We start from the raw sequence: 15,736 nt of genomic DNA on the forward strand, positions 1-15,736 counted from the left end.
AAATTGGAGCATTTTAAATCTGTTATGGGGGAATGGCACTCGGTATTTTAAATTTCAGCTCTGAGATAGAACGTAAAAGTCCATTCATACAGATGGTCCCAAACAGATTCCCTGGCTGTGTCAGACCATCAGACATTACAGTAAAAATTGGATGCTGGTATAATTTGTTTGTGTTAAAATGTATTTTTACTTGTGAAAATCTTTTTATTTTGGTTCTGAGGTCACCTACAAAAATCTGGAAGTGGTATTATTATGTATTTGCCCCATTTGTAGATGACACTCTAATGTATAATCGTGCTTAGTTTGAAGAATCGAACCTTTACACAACTAAAATTTTCACTATAATAGTGGCAAAACAGCATTATAATGATAAAGAATTATAACCCTCTTCTTGCAGATTTATTTCACAAGTCAAGGCCGTGGTGAAGATGCAGGAAAACCAGAAGAAGGAGATCCAGTATTAATAACTAATCCTGATGAGAGGTCATATACTTTTGATGAGAGTGTCCAGATTCCGTTCTCCATATATACATACAAAGTTACTGCTAGTTCAGACGCAGGAGAGGGGGATAAATCGCAGTCTGCATCTTGTGAAACCTTATCTGGCGGTAAGTTCTGATAGAATCATTTATACTAGCTTGAACTTAAATAGCTTTCATATTGTTGTGGCAATTACTCTCTTACTTGAATGCTAGAAGGGGGCATACATAATTAGCCACAGATGTCAACTGATTGCCGTCCTCAAATTCAGGACAATATTAATTTTATTGTGTGACATGGTTTTCAAAAAATGAATAAACTATTGTACAAGTTAGTGCGGATATATAGGAGAGTAATGTAAACTGTTGTTCAGAGGTTTTGTAGAATTGGGACTTCAACATGCAGCAGAAGGAAATACTCACAATGAAATAACACACTACGTAGTAGTGTAACAAGAGGGGCCGGGCTTTTTCCCTCTAACTGGGTCACAATGATCAATGATCGGAATTTTGCGCCATTTGTCACATAACATAACAACAAATGTGATGCGATCAAGCAAAATCAGTCGGAACTCGGAAATATTTATTTTGTGATATAGCCAAACAAAGGCAATATTTGATTTTGTTTCCTATTGTTTTTGAAGCGTTTTAATTGCTCATATCTTTGGAACTGGTTGTTCAATTTCCATGGGGGGTTTCTGCAAAATCCTTTTTACTATCCTATAAGAAACTGAAAATTTATTATTGCCGAGTTCCGACTGATTTTGCTTGATCGCATCACAAATATCGTTTTCATTTTAAGTAAATAAAAATTGTATATCTGCAGTTCTGGATAAAGCCGTAATTTTCAGTATGCTGTCTAAATTTGTTTATAAATAGTAAGTTTGACTTGTGTGAATGAGGCCGCTGTCATGTGATTGATGATGGTACAAAACGATCATTTAATTTTGTAATGCCCTTTAATGTGTCTCTAACCCGAATGGCTTCATGAAAACAACCCGGTTTGTCTTGGTGGCGAAGGAGCTACATGGTCATCAACGGTATATTTTTTGAACCGAATATTTCAGAGAAAATATTTCAGACAAACCAATCTCTGTAATACTGTTGGTAGACTCACTGATGATTCTCTAGTGGTGTTGTATGTCAAATCTGGTAAATCATTCCCAAACAGTTGCTGTAACTTTAAACAGCTACATTGCAGAGAGTCATGAATAATGAATTGTGTTATTAGAAATGCGTTGTGTGTACTTCAAACAGAACCTGAACCACCACCACAAATAGAGCCTCTGCCTGAAGAAACTCCTAACCTTGTTACACAAACCTCATTCAAATTAATGATTCCTCCACCAAACAAAAGGAATGGTTATGTCAGGTAAGATTAAAAGAAAAGATTGTCTTTTAGTGTTGTTTACATATAAATTGAACATAATGTTTGAGTTTTTCTTTGTTTTGTACAAATTAGTTTCTTTCTTTCTTTGTTTTTCAATTATTAGTGCCCAGAATAATTATTATTTTCTTGGTCAAACGGGAAAAGTCATCTAGGGGTCATTTGAGGTCATTCTACAAATAATTATGTGTTTTCTTTTTTTATAACTACGAACGCTTCTTAAAGGGAAGGGGGATTTGCAAGTTTACTTTGTGCTGTCAGCTTAACAATATTTCACCAAAATCAATTTATTTACATGGAACAGTTGTTATGAAGTTATCATTGTACCACTGGTGAAAGGGGAAGCTTATGATCCCAATGTTGATCCTGATGAGGCATACCCACCAGGTGATATTCAATCTTATGACGAGAATAAAGCCAGACCAGGCTACCCGTACTTGGCAATGGTTCTAAAAGGGTATGTACTATTTGATATTAATGTAAAGTAACACTGTAAGATGATATTCAATTTTATGACGAGAGCAAAGCCTGACCAGGTCAGCCCAACTTGGCAATATGGTTCTAAAAGATACGTACTATTTGATGGAATATGAATGCAGCCATGACGAAATTCACACCCGTAAGTGATTTGCACACATATCGTCGTGATTTCAGCATACTGACAAATAGGTTACTACAAGCCGTCCCTATAATATCACAAAGCAAGTGATAGCACCGCCCTCATTATAAAACAAAAGGACGATTATAGTTATCTGCGATTCGTCTTTATACGGCGATTATGACGATTATGAACAATGCGGATTTTTAAGTTCATTAACCATCTAATTACATGTAAAAAGGCGCTCGAAAGTTGTTTTTTTTTGGTATAAAATTGTTTAAATGGATAGGAATTTGTAATGCCTAACATGCTTTGTCTCTACTAACTAATTCAAACAGAAATAGTTTTACAGACAGCGAAATAGTGACAATTGGAGATGGCATAGAAACCTCATGTAATGACACAGATGTACGATCCAACATAAGAAAGAGAGCAGAACCAGAAATACGAGAAGCCACGAATGGTCCAGTGCAAGCTGCAACTGACTATACAGCCTTTACAAGATCTTATGTGGTTGTGGGAGATGAGGTATATCAATGTTAATAGAGTGTTAATTAAAAAAGAGTGTGGGTCGGTACAGGTGCACATGCTCATGATAACTACAACAATTCTCCTTTAATGTAATTTAATCAGATCAAATTTATGTGGATAAGTTCGGAAATATATCAATTTTTAAATATTTTCTACAGGTCAAGTACGGATCTAGCCCACTTCTTGCGACTCCAATTACTACTAACGGTAAGAAAATGCATGTGTACGTGTTGGTATTACGAACTATTAATATCGATTTTTAGAGAAATGTTATCCCCGGGTGTTTATGCTTTGTTTTCGAACCCATTTATATGACTTATTAGGATTTTTAAATCCTAAAGTTCAATTTTCTTTCACGTAGAAGTGGTGGCTTCTTCAATAGCAGGAACTGTAGCTGGAGTTGTTATAGGAGTGCTTGTTTGCATTGTTATAGTTATTGTAGTGGTGGTGCTTTTCAAACGGCGAAAGATGACTAGACATGAAAAGGAGAAAAGTCCAGATGACAACTTGGGCAAGGACAACGTAGCGGTAGAAATGGTATTACAATAGTATATGATTTATATATTCGGACCAAATTGTGATATAAAATGGGATCGATTAAGCCCATATTTATTGGTCGAGCTATAAGTTTTAATTTTAAGATCATAGCGAGACCAATAAACATTGGGCGTAAATTATCCAATTTTATCATTATTTTGTTTTGGATCCAATATTTTCACACACTTGGACTCACCCCAACAAAGTAATGGTCGAATTTGGAGCTAGTTTTCGTTTTCAGGAATGGAATTGTTTACCATGCTGCAATCCAGTGACAGAAAGGCACCTATTTTTTTTTATAGTGGGTGGGTGTGTGTGTGTGTGTGTGTGTGTGTGTGTGTGGGTGGGGATATGGGGATACCAATTACGGCGATAAGCTAATCAAAACTTTTCGAGCAGATGGGGAAATCGAGACCCACGTCCCCAATTTTGACAACCATGCGCACGTCACATGTTTAAGCGGTCTTTATATAATAATAGATATTGTTCTTGAACATCCGTGTCAAGCAAAATATCTACCATGGTCTCGCTCAAACCAGTCAGGACTTTCTTGAAGCAACCATTGGCAAATACAATGGGGAGCGTTGCCATGTTTTATCCTGATCCGACATACTAAAATTCTAAAATTGACTAGATTCTGTCAATGTTTGTGTTCATTTAAGGATTTTATTGAGTTACAAAATACTTTTCTTACAGGACTTCAAGCTGACTACAAAAACAGATCAAGGTTCAACATCAAACTTACGATATTTGCCCAATGAAGAACGTCCATCTCCTTCACCAAAGATTGCATCTACAAACCAACCTACAAGCGATGACAATCCCATCATTCCTGGACAGCAAGATTATGAGGTAACAGACATTGACGTCCAAGAAGAGCCTTGGGAAATCCCATGGGATAAGCTGATGCTTGGGAAAACTGTTCTTGGTGAAGGCAACTTTGGGGAAGTACGAGAAGGCGTGGTTTGGTTGAAAGGTGTTACAAAAGTCGCTGTGAAGTCTTTGAAAGGTGAGAAATCATCAAATAAGCCCAATCGCCATTGTAACTTTCGGTTTTTGAGAGCAGTTTTGGGACACTTTGATCTCTGACATATCAGGGAAATGCTGTAATTATTATTAATTTATTTATCACTGTCATAATGTTATCATTAAAAATATTTAAATAATTAATTTATTCAATAATAACGTTTTTTGGGTTTGTTTTCATTCTTGTAAAACATTTTAGATTATATTTTGTTTGCGCAAAAACTTTTTTTTTTTCTGAATTTTCCCAATAGGTCAGAGGCAAAGTGTCCCAACACTGCAAAAACTGTCCCACAATGCATTGCAAACTTCCAATTCCGAATTGGCTTATTACAATAATATTAGTTTTATTTTGTTGTGAATACTGACGAAAAGCAAATAATCATAAACTGTGCAGGTCCTCGATTATTAGTATACTATATTGACTACAGAGGGCGACGTTACGCATTATTGAAATTATTACACTGCAAGCCCTGTTACACTACAAAGCCGTTTTTGCTTTGGTCGCAAATATTATCATTAAATTAAGAATTAAGTGGTCATTATAAAGACCACCAAGTGGCACGGATTACATATGTGTATTGCAGATGCGTGGGACGACTGAAAAAAGTAATTGAAGCTTTCTTCTTATAATATTTTTCTTCAGAAGGTGCATCATTGATGGAGGAAAAGGATTTCATGGATGAATTTGGCACAATGACTAAAATTGGGCGTCATCCTAATATTGTTACGTTGATAGGTGCATGTAAACATGAAGGTACGTTTAATAAGGGACATGCCATTCTATTTTCTGGGGGTGTGTTGGCAATAAAAAGTTGGGTCGAGCAGAATTTGTGTGCCATCTTCAGCTGCAACAAAACCATAAATTGGAATGCGACAATTATTCTAAACATTTGTCCGCTTTTTATTTGATGAAGAAACGCGTAGACATTAACACTAGTTTCTTTCAAAAATTCATATTTTAAGGTACACTTTACGTGGCACTTGAGCTCATTGAACACGGTAATTTGCGCTCTTATCTGAGGAAAATACGAAAAGATGGAACATATCTTGACCGATCTGAGCAACTGATGAAGTTTGCAATGGATGTAGCCAATGGGATGAAGCATCTTGAGAATATCGGGGTACTGTACTTACTATTATTTTATCCATTGTAAAATATATTATCGATAAGATAACCTTATTCATGCTCTATTTAATAGTACCTATGCATAACATTAGCCTTTAATTATTCTGTGCTATCTTTGGAACAGATAATTCATCGAGATTTGGCGGCTAGAAATGTTCTTCTAGGAGAAGACTTTGTCGCCAAGGTATCTGACTTTGGACTGTCAAGAGATGAAGACATTTATGTCAAGAAATCCAAGGTATATCAAATACAAAGAAATACTATATAACTTTATATTATGTTGCGTTTTTAAATGAGGGAAACAGCACATTACATAAGTGCTTAATAATGTACCCACTAGGGGTATTAGGTATATTGCTGATATTTTGGGTACGTAAAATTAATGTTCTATTGAATATTTTAGTGATGTGAGAAAAGATTGTCATTTAGAAATACAATAGAGAGGTCGATTTTGTTTTCATGTAAAGGTACACATCATGTAGCAGATGAACACATCTTTTATTCACATTTCCTTAGAGAAATATGAATATCTATGATATAGAAATGCTTATCTCTTACTGTGCTGAATAAATAAGAATTTTTTATTTAAAAAGCATTTACACTGATTTACAGTGTTATCCCTACAACACAAAATCACCTACGGTGAACTAAATACAAAATTAGTTTTAAAATTTATGCATTTCTCGGAAATTCTTAGTCGATGGCAAAAATGTTATCACTATAAGCTAAGATATAATTGTTTTTATTCTGACAACCTTGTTACGTAACTCTCCCACCAGACACGTGTTCCTGTTCGTTGGATGGCTCCTGAATCAATTCAATTTGCAACATACACGACGAAGAGCGATGTGTAAGTAAACACAGGAGTGTGTTTATGTTTATTTTGAATGATAAACCGCTTGTATTTTTAATTAGCATGATATAAGACTCGTTTGATTAGTGAGCTCGAATGAAAATTTACAGCAGCACATAATTTGGTCAAATCGTTTCAGGGGAAAACAACACTTCATCAAAAAACAATTCGTCCAATAAATTTAACGTACTTTTACTTTGTTGCTTTTGTTTTTGGCCAATGGAAATATTTTTGTTCTTAACAATGCATCTTTTATTTTTAAAACATTTTTCCAGCTGGTCTTATGGCGTATTGTTGTGGGAGATAGGTGCTCTAGGTAAGGCGAAATATTGTCCACTTTATTATCAGTAATTTGTGTTGGAGTATTTGAAGCAATCGTATTTACGAATAACTTTCGATCGTCAGTAACTTCTTGGGTATTGACAATGAGACGATCATGTGTCAAGTTTAATTGATAAGTTTCGTCTTTTGAAGACATTAAGCAGCCAATTCTCGTAGATAGAAGCCAACGCTTGTCAATGTGTAGTCAAAAGTAAAACAAAAGCAAAGTTAGTGAACTGATATATTAGTATTTGAACATTTTCAAAAGAAACATTTTGACACAAAAGAGAAAAGCCCGTATTTTTTCATATTAAAATGAGAAATGTTTTTTTTAATAGAAAATGTTACTTGGCATTGAGCTCGACCATTACCCTACATGTAAATAGAAAACACATTCAACATTTGAAAAGCGTAAAGACAAGTAGCGGCTTCTTGGGCAAACGTCTGTCTACCAAGACTTACTAAATCATTTCGGAAATGGATTCTTAAAAAAAAACACACGCAATTCAGCCTTCCGATATATCATCTCTTCATTTGGTCTATGGCCAAGGCAAAATGACTAAATTGTCGTTTATAATGAGTGGTCTGCATCACGCGCGCACAAAGTAGAACAGGACAAGACAACGGAAATGATTGGAAGCTAGCAAGAATGTTGTTGATATAAAATATAACCTACCCTTATTTTTGGTAGCCGTAGATGTGTTGGCACTGAAATAGGAAAGACTAAAGACTGATGCCACTTTTTTCAATACATAGGTGGCACTCCATACGCCAAGATTGATTCCAAGGATCTTACTTCGATGCTGAAAAGTGGCTATCGTATGCCGAAACCTGATAAATGTGCTGATGATATGTGAGTGTAGCGCGCGACCATTAAAACAAATCCGAGGTGATTTAAATGCGCTATGCCAAACGCACAGCCCTCAGCACACTTTGCAGAAAATCATTGATCACCATGGCTCAATACAAAAAGCATGATAGTTTTTAGCATTATACAATAACGCACCTCTATAGGCATATGACCCCAATCAGCCTAGATCTACAATCTACGAAAAAAGTCCTTGGAACGCTTGGTGCACTCTGTCGAAATTCCGTTCAGAATCTCATATGATCATGGAAATGACGTATAATTTGCCTGGGAACAAGCATGACATCTACAACAATGATTTCCCCTTCCCCTCTCCCCATCAATCAATGTTGGAACACATTGGGAAACCACTGAAGACTTTGGTATTTCTCAACATTGCACGGGGAGAGGGGTGACAGTTTTCCGTTATTTACACGCAAGCGTTCCAAGACTTTTTTCGTTGATTGTCTCTACCGAATGCAAAATATTTCATCTAAATTTCGTTTTTGTCTCATAACTCAAAAACGTAATGTCGTATGAGCTTCATATTGCACACGATTTGAGAGTGGAGTATATGCTTTAGAATCATAATAAAATTGTTGATAAAGAAATTTTTTTATTTAGGGAGTGGTCACTGAAACCATCCCCTATGCTAAACAACACACGTTTCGTAATTATAGCTCTAAACTGCTCTAAAATGTCATTTTGTCCCATAACTTAAAAACAAAATGTTGTATGAGCTTCATATTGCACACGATTTGGAAGTATATAATATCCCTTTGAATCATAATACAATTGTTGATAAAGATATTGGATTATTTAGGGAATGGTCACTGAAAACACCTCCTATGCTAAATTACACACATTTCGTAATTATGACTAAAATCTCGTTTTTGTCTCATAATTTAAAAACACTACAAATATAGTTTAAAAAAATATAAGAATGTTTGCAGCATATTTTCCAAAATGTTTTTGAATTTTATTAAAACGTTCTGTACCCTGTATAATATAACTCAACATGTAAATGTTTTCTGTAAAACTTGCGTTTGCTGAGTATAGGCTTATCCCAACGAATCAGAAAGATTATGATGTAACAATATGAAACAACTCATTTCTGAATATTATTTATAATAAAATACGCTTTTGCGGTGAGAAAAAAAAAAGAAAAAAAAGAAAACAACAATTGAATACACTTACAGAAAAAAATCGACCACCACGGGGACTCGAACCATTCGCATCAATCAATAGTCAAAAGATTACCAGTCGAAGGACTAAGCCGTTGCGCCACGCTGCCATTTCGCAGTCGAAGTAACCAGTTTTGGTCTTTTATAGTAGTCAGGTGTCGGGGAAAGTGTAAAGCTGTATTATAGTGCAAATGGCAAACTGCATCAGTTGACCATAGTGACAAAATGGTCCAAAATCGACCTTTTATGGTTTTTAGGCCTCATTTCATGAAGCGTGACGTTCGTTTACATTGGTTTTACCAATTGAGAATGTTTGAATACAAAAGGAATGACACATTGATCGCATTTATGAAATTTGTTAGCAGTTTGCCATTTTGAATTGAAATAGATATCTATACGTATATATTAATATCAATGCAGGGCAAACTGCTCAGTATGCACGTTGTTCAATGCAGCAGTTTACCAACAGATTACCATTATGGGTTTCCACTTTACACCCTTTGACTAATTCGTGGTTTAATTGCGTGAATAATTGCTAAATTATGAATTCATTATTTTCTATGCTTCTTTTTTTTCTTTCTTTGTATTAAAAAGAAAGAAAGAAAGAAAGAAAGAAAGAAAGAAAGAAAGAAAGAAAGAGAAAGAAAGAAAGGAAGAAAAGAAAGAACGAAAGAAAGATCAATTAATGAATCAATGAAAGAATGAACGAAATACATTTTAAATAAAATACTTAGTTTCAATCAATGAAAAAATGAACGAAAGACATTTTTAATAAATAAAAACATGAACGTGGAAAAAAAGTTGAAGTGGCCGCTATAAGTTCAAATTGCAAGCACATTAAACACGAAGCTCACGTGGCCAAGTGGTTAAGGCAGAGGTCTTATAAACCGGAGGGTCTGGGTTCTATTCCCAGGAGGTATCACTTTTTCTGTCTCATTTCTTATTTGCGACGGTGAACCCGGTGAAATTTTTTGTTTATTATAAATACACGAAGTATACATTTTTGCTTTATTTTTTCTTCCTTTCTTTCTCTATGTTTGATTAATTTATTTAATCATTTCTTTATTTCTTTCCCAGAAACTCCCAAATGAAATACTTTCCGATTTAAATGTGATCTTATAATAGTCCTACAAACCCCCTCCGCCCTACCCCACATACATCCCACGCCTACACCATGCACGCACACACCCCCACACATTATACATACACAAAATTGTGAGGCACAAATCTGCTGAAGATAGTTATTACAGCATATCAAAAACAAGTTAATGCTATCTACTGAAGATAGTCGTAGTTTATTATTTACTTCATTACAAATCGTAACGTACATGCGGTTTTAGTATTAAATTAAAACTCAATTTTCTTTTTTCTAACGCCCATTCACCTATCTGACAAGTGCTATGAAGGTGAACTTTAATATTAATTTTAAAAATGAATTAGGCAGCTTAGAGCCGTAATTACGAGATATGTGTTTGAAACGATTTCTCGGTTTTGAGATATAGCATAAAAATTTCATTAAATGCGTGTAAGTTGGGGTATGGGGTGTTTCAGTGCCCACTACCTGAACCAACCAATTTCTTTATCAACAATTGTATTATGATTCCTAAGTACATTGTCTACTTCCAAATCCTGTGAAATATGAAGCTCATACAACATTCTGTTTTTGAGTTATTTGACAAAAAACGACATTTTAGAGCAGTTTAGAGCTATAATGGCGAAATGTGTATTTTAGCATAGGGGTGATTGCAGTGACCACTTCCTAAAGAAACCAATTTCTTTATCAACAATTTTGTTATGATTCTAAAGCATATAATCCACTCTCAAATTGTGTGCAATGAGAAGTTCATACGACATTCCGTTTTTGAGTTATGAGACAAAAACGAAATTTAGATGAAATATTTTGCATTCGGCAGAGACATGAAGAAAGAAAGAAAGGAAGAAAAGAAAGAACGAAAGAAAGATCAATTAATGAATCAATGAAAGAATGAACGAAAGACATTTTAAATAAAATACTTAGTTTCAATCAATGAAAAAATGAACGAAAGACATTTTTAATAAATAAAAACATGAACGTGGAAAAAAAGTTGAAGTGGCCGCTTATAAGTTCAAATTGCAAGCACATTAAACACGAAGCTCACGTGGCCAAGTGGTTAAGGCAGAGGTCTTATAAACCGGAGGGTCTGGGTTCTATTCCCAGGAGGTATCACTTTTTCTGTCTCATTTCTTATTTGCGACGGTGAACCCGGTGAAATTTTTGTTTATTATAAATACACGAAGTATACATTTTGCTTTATTTTTCTTCCTTTCTTTCTCTATGTTTGATTAATTTATTTAATCATTTCTTTATTTCTTTCCCAGAAACTCCCAAATGAAATACTTTCCGATTTAAATGTGATCTTATAATAGTCCTACAAACCCCCTCCGCCCTACCCCACATACATCCCCCGCCTACACCATGCACGCACACACCCCCACACATTATACATACACAAAATTGTGAGGCACAAATCTGCTGAAGATAGTTATTACAGCATATCAAAAACAAGTTAATGCTATCTACTGAAGATAGTCGTAGTTTATTATTTACTTCATTACAAATCGTAACGTAACGTTTTAGTATTAAATTAAAACTCAATTTTCTTTTTTCTAACGCCCATTCACCTATCTGACAAGTGCTATGAAGGTGAACTTTAATATTAATTTTAAAAATGAATTAGGCAGCTTAGAGCCGTAATTACGAGATATGTGTTTGAAACGATTTCTCGGTTTTGAGATATAGCATACAAATTTCATTAAATGCGTGTAAGTTGGGGTATGGGGTGTTTCAGTGCCCACTACCTGAACCAACCAATTTCTTTATCAACAATTGTATTATGATTCCTAAGTACATTGTCTACTTCCAAATCCTGTGAAATATGAAGCTCATACAACATTCTGTTTTTGAGTTATTTGACAAAAAACGACATTTTAGAGCAGTTTAGAGCTATAATGGCGAAATGTGTGTATTTTAGCATAGGGGGTGATTGCAGTGACCACTTCCTAAAGAAACCAATTTCTTTATCAACAATTTTGTTATGATTCTAAAGCATATAATCCACTCTCAAATTGTGTGCAATGAGAAGTTCATACGACATTCCGTTTTTGAGTTATGAGACAAAAACGAAATTTAGATGAAATATTTTGCATTCGGCAGAGACAATCTACGAAAAAAGTCCTTGGAACGCTTGGTACACTCTGTCGAAATTCCGTTCAGAATCTCATATGATCATGGAAATGGCGTATAATTTGCCTGGGAACAAGCATGACATCTACAACAATGATTTACCCTTCCCCTCTCCCCATCAATCAATGTTGGAACACATTGGGAAACCACTGAAGACTTTGGTATTTCTCAACATTGCACGGGGGAGAGGGGGTGACAGTTTTCCGTTATTTACACGCAAGCGTTCCAAGACTTTTTTCGTTGATTGTAGAAACAAGGATCAGTTCAACAAGTTATCGTGAAAGAAATCTATATCAAGTTATCATACAGGGAAACGTAGAAGAATTCTATCAACATGAGACATTTAGTTTAACAAAAATTAACTTGTAACAAGAAATGGGTAAACGTTTGAAATATTACGAACAAAACACAAAACCACTATATTTATACAGTATATACCTATATCATTTATTTCAGGTATGAGGTGATGACCAACTGTTGGCAGTTTGAAGCTGATCTGCGTCCATCTTTTCGAGAACTTCATCGCACTGTTAGTCGGATGCTGGAAGAAAATCAGGTACAAAAATGTCCGTTTGAAAATACATAACTGCTGTATAGGCCTTTTTCAACAACTGTTTTATCCATGTTTTTGTCAAAACTTTCCCAGTTTATTCCCATACGGTTCTTTCACTATATCATAGGAAGTCAGTGGAGGCCCAATATTTGGAGGCCTGATATTTCCCTTTAGAGTTTCAGGACGGTGGCCCTTTTGTCACTTATAATTGTCATCTGCTTAGAAAAACATCTATTTTATGTTGTTATTCCACGCCTACGTTTTGGATTTCTGTCAGTGAGCTTGTGTGGTGAGCGTGTATGTGTATCATTTGTTCAACCCGTTCTGTTACCTTTGTTATATTTGTATTTTATGCACAGACTTACATGACCGTGGAAGTGTATGAAAATGTGAAACTGGCACCAATCAACACCGAACGAGATGATCGTTAAAAATAAATAGTTTATAAACTATTAGTAATAGGATAGAGTTGCAGCTTGGGCGAGACTTTTTTGTTGACAAATTGTATAGACTTCTTTCCTTTTATATCAGAAATCTTTTTTGTACTATCAGATACTCAGAGTACCTTAAGACATGATTATTATTATTATAAAAGAGTGCACTTAATTCTATATTGTATTACGTTTCCATAACACGGCTGTTTGATGGGATCATTTATTAGGTTTTCAAACAAAACATGTATAACCAAATGTTAGGCTTAAACAGCTAAAAGTGATATCGTGCTAATGTATACAGATGCTTTTGAGTCGTTCTCAACTTTAATTTCCTTCTTTACAAAATTATTCACTTTTATATTTAAAGCTTTTTCGGATATAAAATGTATCTATTTATGACAAAATTGGTGGCGCTATTTAGTTACTTGAAATTACCCTTTCAAGCTTTTAATACAAATAATTCCTTTTATTGTTTGATAAAATATGTTTATAAAATTTCCTTGGTACTTGTTTCACCTATTCCAGCTGCTTTAATGGCGGTATTAATCACCTAACCCTTGCAAATAAAGAAATGTGATCTATAGTTTGCATTTAGTTAATAATGAAGCCAATTCTATATACATCAAACAGCCGTGATAAGTAGGCACCTCACATACAACGACATACTTCCTCATAAATACCAAACAGTAGCATTGCATTGTAATACGTTTCATTTCATTAAAATAAAATCACAGCCAATAAGGCTTAATCGCATGATTCAATACACAAAAATAGAATTATAACCAAATTCAAAATACAAGAAATTTTAATACAATTGCACAAATTGATAAAGGCAAAAATTCGGATAACAATAACTACAATATTACAATGCTGACACAATCAAAGGACCCTAATATCATACATGCACCTCCGGTCTCTAGTTCTGCACACACACCTACTTACAGTTACACTCCACATACCATCACACCCCTGACATCCGTTACAGTCACACATTCCGCTGTCCCCCACACTACCCTGCATACCCTTAAGACTATAGGAAAGCTATTCAATATCCTTATATAAAAACTGAATTTTCTTTTTCTGTATCTATAGCTGATTTTCTAGCCTAACCTTACCATATTTACTCAGGGAGTTGTATAAAATAATAATAAGAAAAACCCAGGTTCGAACCATCAATATTACGATTGACAGGCGAATACTTACATCACTCGAACGCACAAGCCGAAGCGGCCGATTTGTAATATATCACAGTTAAAGGTCCATTCAGTGATTTGCTCATCCGGACGATCGTAAAAAGCATCAAAGTTCAGATTTTGGTAACTTTGTCATTGTCGTAGATGTGCTAACATAGCCTGCTAGTGGATCAGCCGAACGTCATATATTTAAAACAAAATCAGGCATTTTATATGAGTCTGTAATTTATATACTGACAGTATATAAATTAGGCATTTTATATGAGTCTGTAATTTATATACTGACAGTATATAAATTAGCTACATGTATTTGAATGGAGCTCCAAATTCGTCAATACTGCTGTTTTCTTTGTTTTTTTGCCAAATTGTTCATTTCAGAAATATCAAATGACAATTTGAATGACTTATCCTTCACCTTTAAGCAATTTATAAACAATTTTAATTTCTTCACACTTTCGCTGGGATCACCGAATGGTACTTTAAGTTTTAAGTGGGAGGAGACCTATTTGGTATATGTAAAAAATGTCGTTCATGTGCGTCGTGCATTGCTAATCAGAACTTGTGGGTCAAACTGTATTTTATAGAGCATAGAATATCAAGTTGATTTAAATTAAATTAAACTATTCATTGACTGGCGACGTTTCACATCCTATCCTGGATGCTTTCTCAAGCCGTCTGATTTTTTTTTCGTCGGCGATTGTTCTGTGACCCGTGACGGGGTCACAGAACTGAGACGTCGAGGGATCTTTTAGATAGCAGAACTGTAGGCCCCCGCCAAGTTGTGGCGCAGACCTCCCTCCTCTGTTCAGAGATGGCTGCTCCGCTTCACATAAACAGCCTCTTTCACACCTCTTTCAAACCACCGCGATTCTCTGTCCAATATGACAACGTCCTTGTTATCGAATGTGTGGTTGGTACTGTTGAGATGCGAGTATACAGCCGAGTCTCCACAACCGGAAGCTGTATCACCCGCCATACACCAAATTTTTGAAGGGGAAAAAATGCATTGGGGGTGTTTGGGGGGTCAAAAAATAAAATGTTTGAAATTGCCCATACTTTCAACCCCTGCAATTTTAAGGCAGTCAATATCTATATAATAATACGCTATTCTCTGTCTGTCTGTCTGTCTGTCTGTGACTGCTAATGTGAGGCCACCGTAGGTCATACGGGGCTCAAACTCGGTGGGTGGGTGCAGCTTGGTATGAGGAAGAACGAGTTTATATTTTTTAAGGTCAAATGTCAAGGACGGGGTCAAGTTCAACTTAAGTCTAATTTCAAATTGCCCCTATGGAGCTCAAACTTGGTGGGTGGGTGGACCTTGGACTAACAAACAAAAGTTTCCATGGTGACCTTTTTGTCAGACCTACGGTTAAGAGGTCATAGGTCAAGAAAGGTAACAAATTCAAATTGCCCCTATGGAGCTCAAACTTGGTGGGTGAGTGGA

The 15,736-nt window shown here is 35.3% G+C and overlaps 1 protein-coding gene across 1 annotated transcript in view; it reads left to right on the forward strand.

Moving 5' to 3' along the window:
• The window catches only part of LOC140143825 (uncharacterized), a 111,334-nt gene extending 96,062 nt beyond the window's left edge, over nucleotides 1-15,272 (forward strand). Inside the window, exons 20-35 of the mRNA XM_072165943.1 lie at nucleotides 398-608; nucleotides 1,737-1,851; nucleotides 2,171-2,323; nucleotides 2,803-2,992; nucleotides 3,154-3,202; nucleotides 3,357-3,532; nucleotides 4,229-4,541; nucleotides 5,202-5,312; nucleotides 5,522-5,679; nucleotides 5,809-5,922; nucleotides 6,464-6,534; nucleotides 6,813-6,853; nucleotides 7,615-7,711; nucleotides 12,569-12,668; nucleotides 13,025-14,496; nucleotides 14,545-15,272. Coding sequence (XP_072022044.1) covers nucleotides 398-608; nucleotides 1,737-1,851; nucleotides 2,171-2,323; nucleotides 2,803-2,992; nucleotides 3,154-3,202; nucleotides 3,357-3,532; nucleotides 4,229-4,541; nucleotides 5,202-5,312; nucleotides 5,522-5,679; nucleotides 5,809-5,922; nucleotides 6,464-6,534; nucleotides 6,813-6,853; nucleotides 7,615-7,711; nucleotides 12,569-12,668; nucleotides 13,025-13,096 — 1,971 coding nt within the window. The 3' untranslated portion in view covers nucleotides 13,097-14,496; nucleotides 14,545-15,272. The remainder of the gene's footprint in view (nucleotides 1-397; nucleotides 609-1,736; nucleotides 1,852-2,170; nucleotides 2,324-2,802; nucleotides 2,993-3,153; nucleotides 3,203-3,356; nucleotides 3,533-4,228; nucleotides 4,542-5,201; nucleotides 5,313-5,521; nucleotides 5,680-5,808; nucleotides 5,923-6,463; nucleotides 6,535-6,812; nucleotides 6,854-7,614; nucleotides 7,712-12,568; nucleotides 12,669-13,024; nucleotides 14,497-14,544) is intronic.
• Nucleotides 15,273-15,736: the final 464 nt, after the last annotated feature.

The sequence above is a fragment of the Amphiura filiformis genome, chromosome 1 (assembly GCF_039555335.1).
Source record: "Amphiura filiformis chromosome 1, Afil_fr2py, whole genome shotgun sequence".
Classification (NCBI taxonomy): Eukaryota; Metazoa; Echinodermata; class Ophiuroidea; order Amphilepidida; family Amphiuridae; genus Amphiura; species Amphiura filiformis.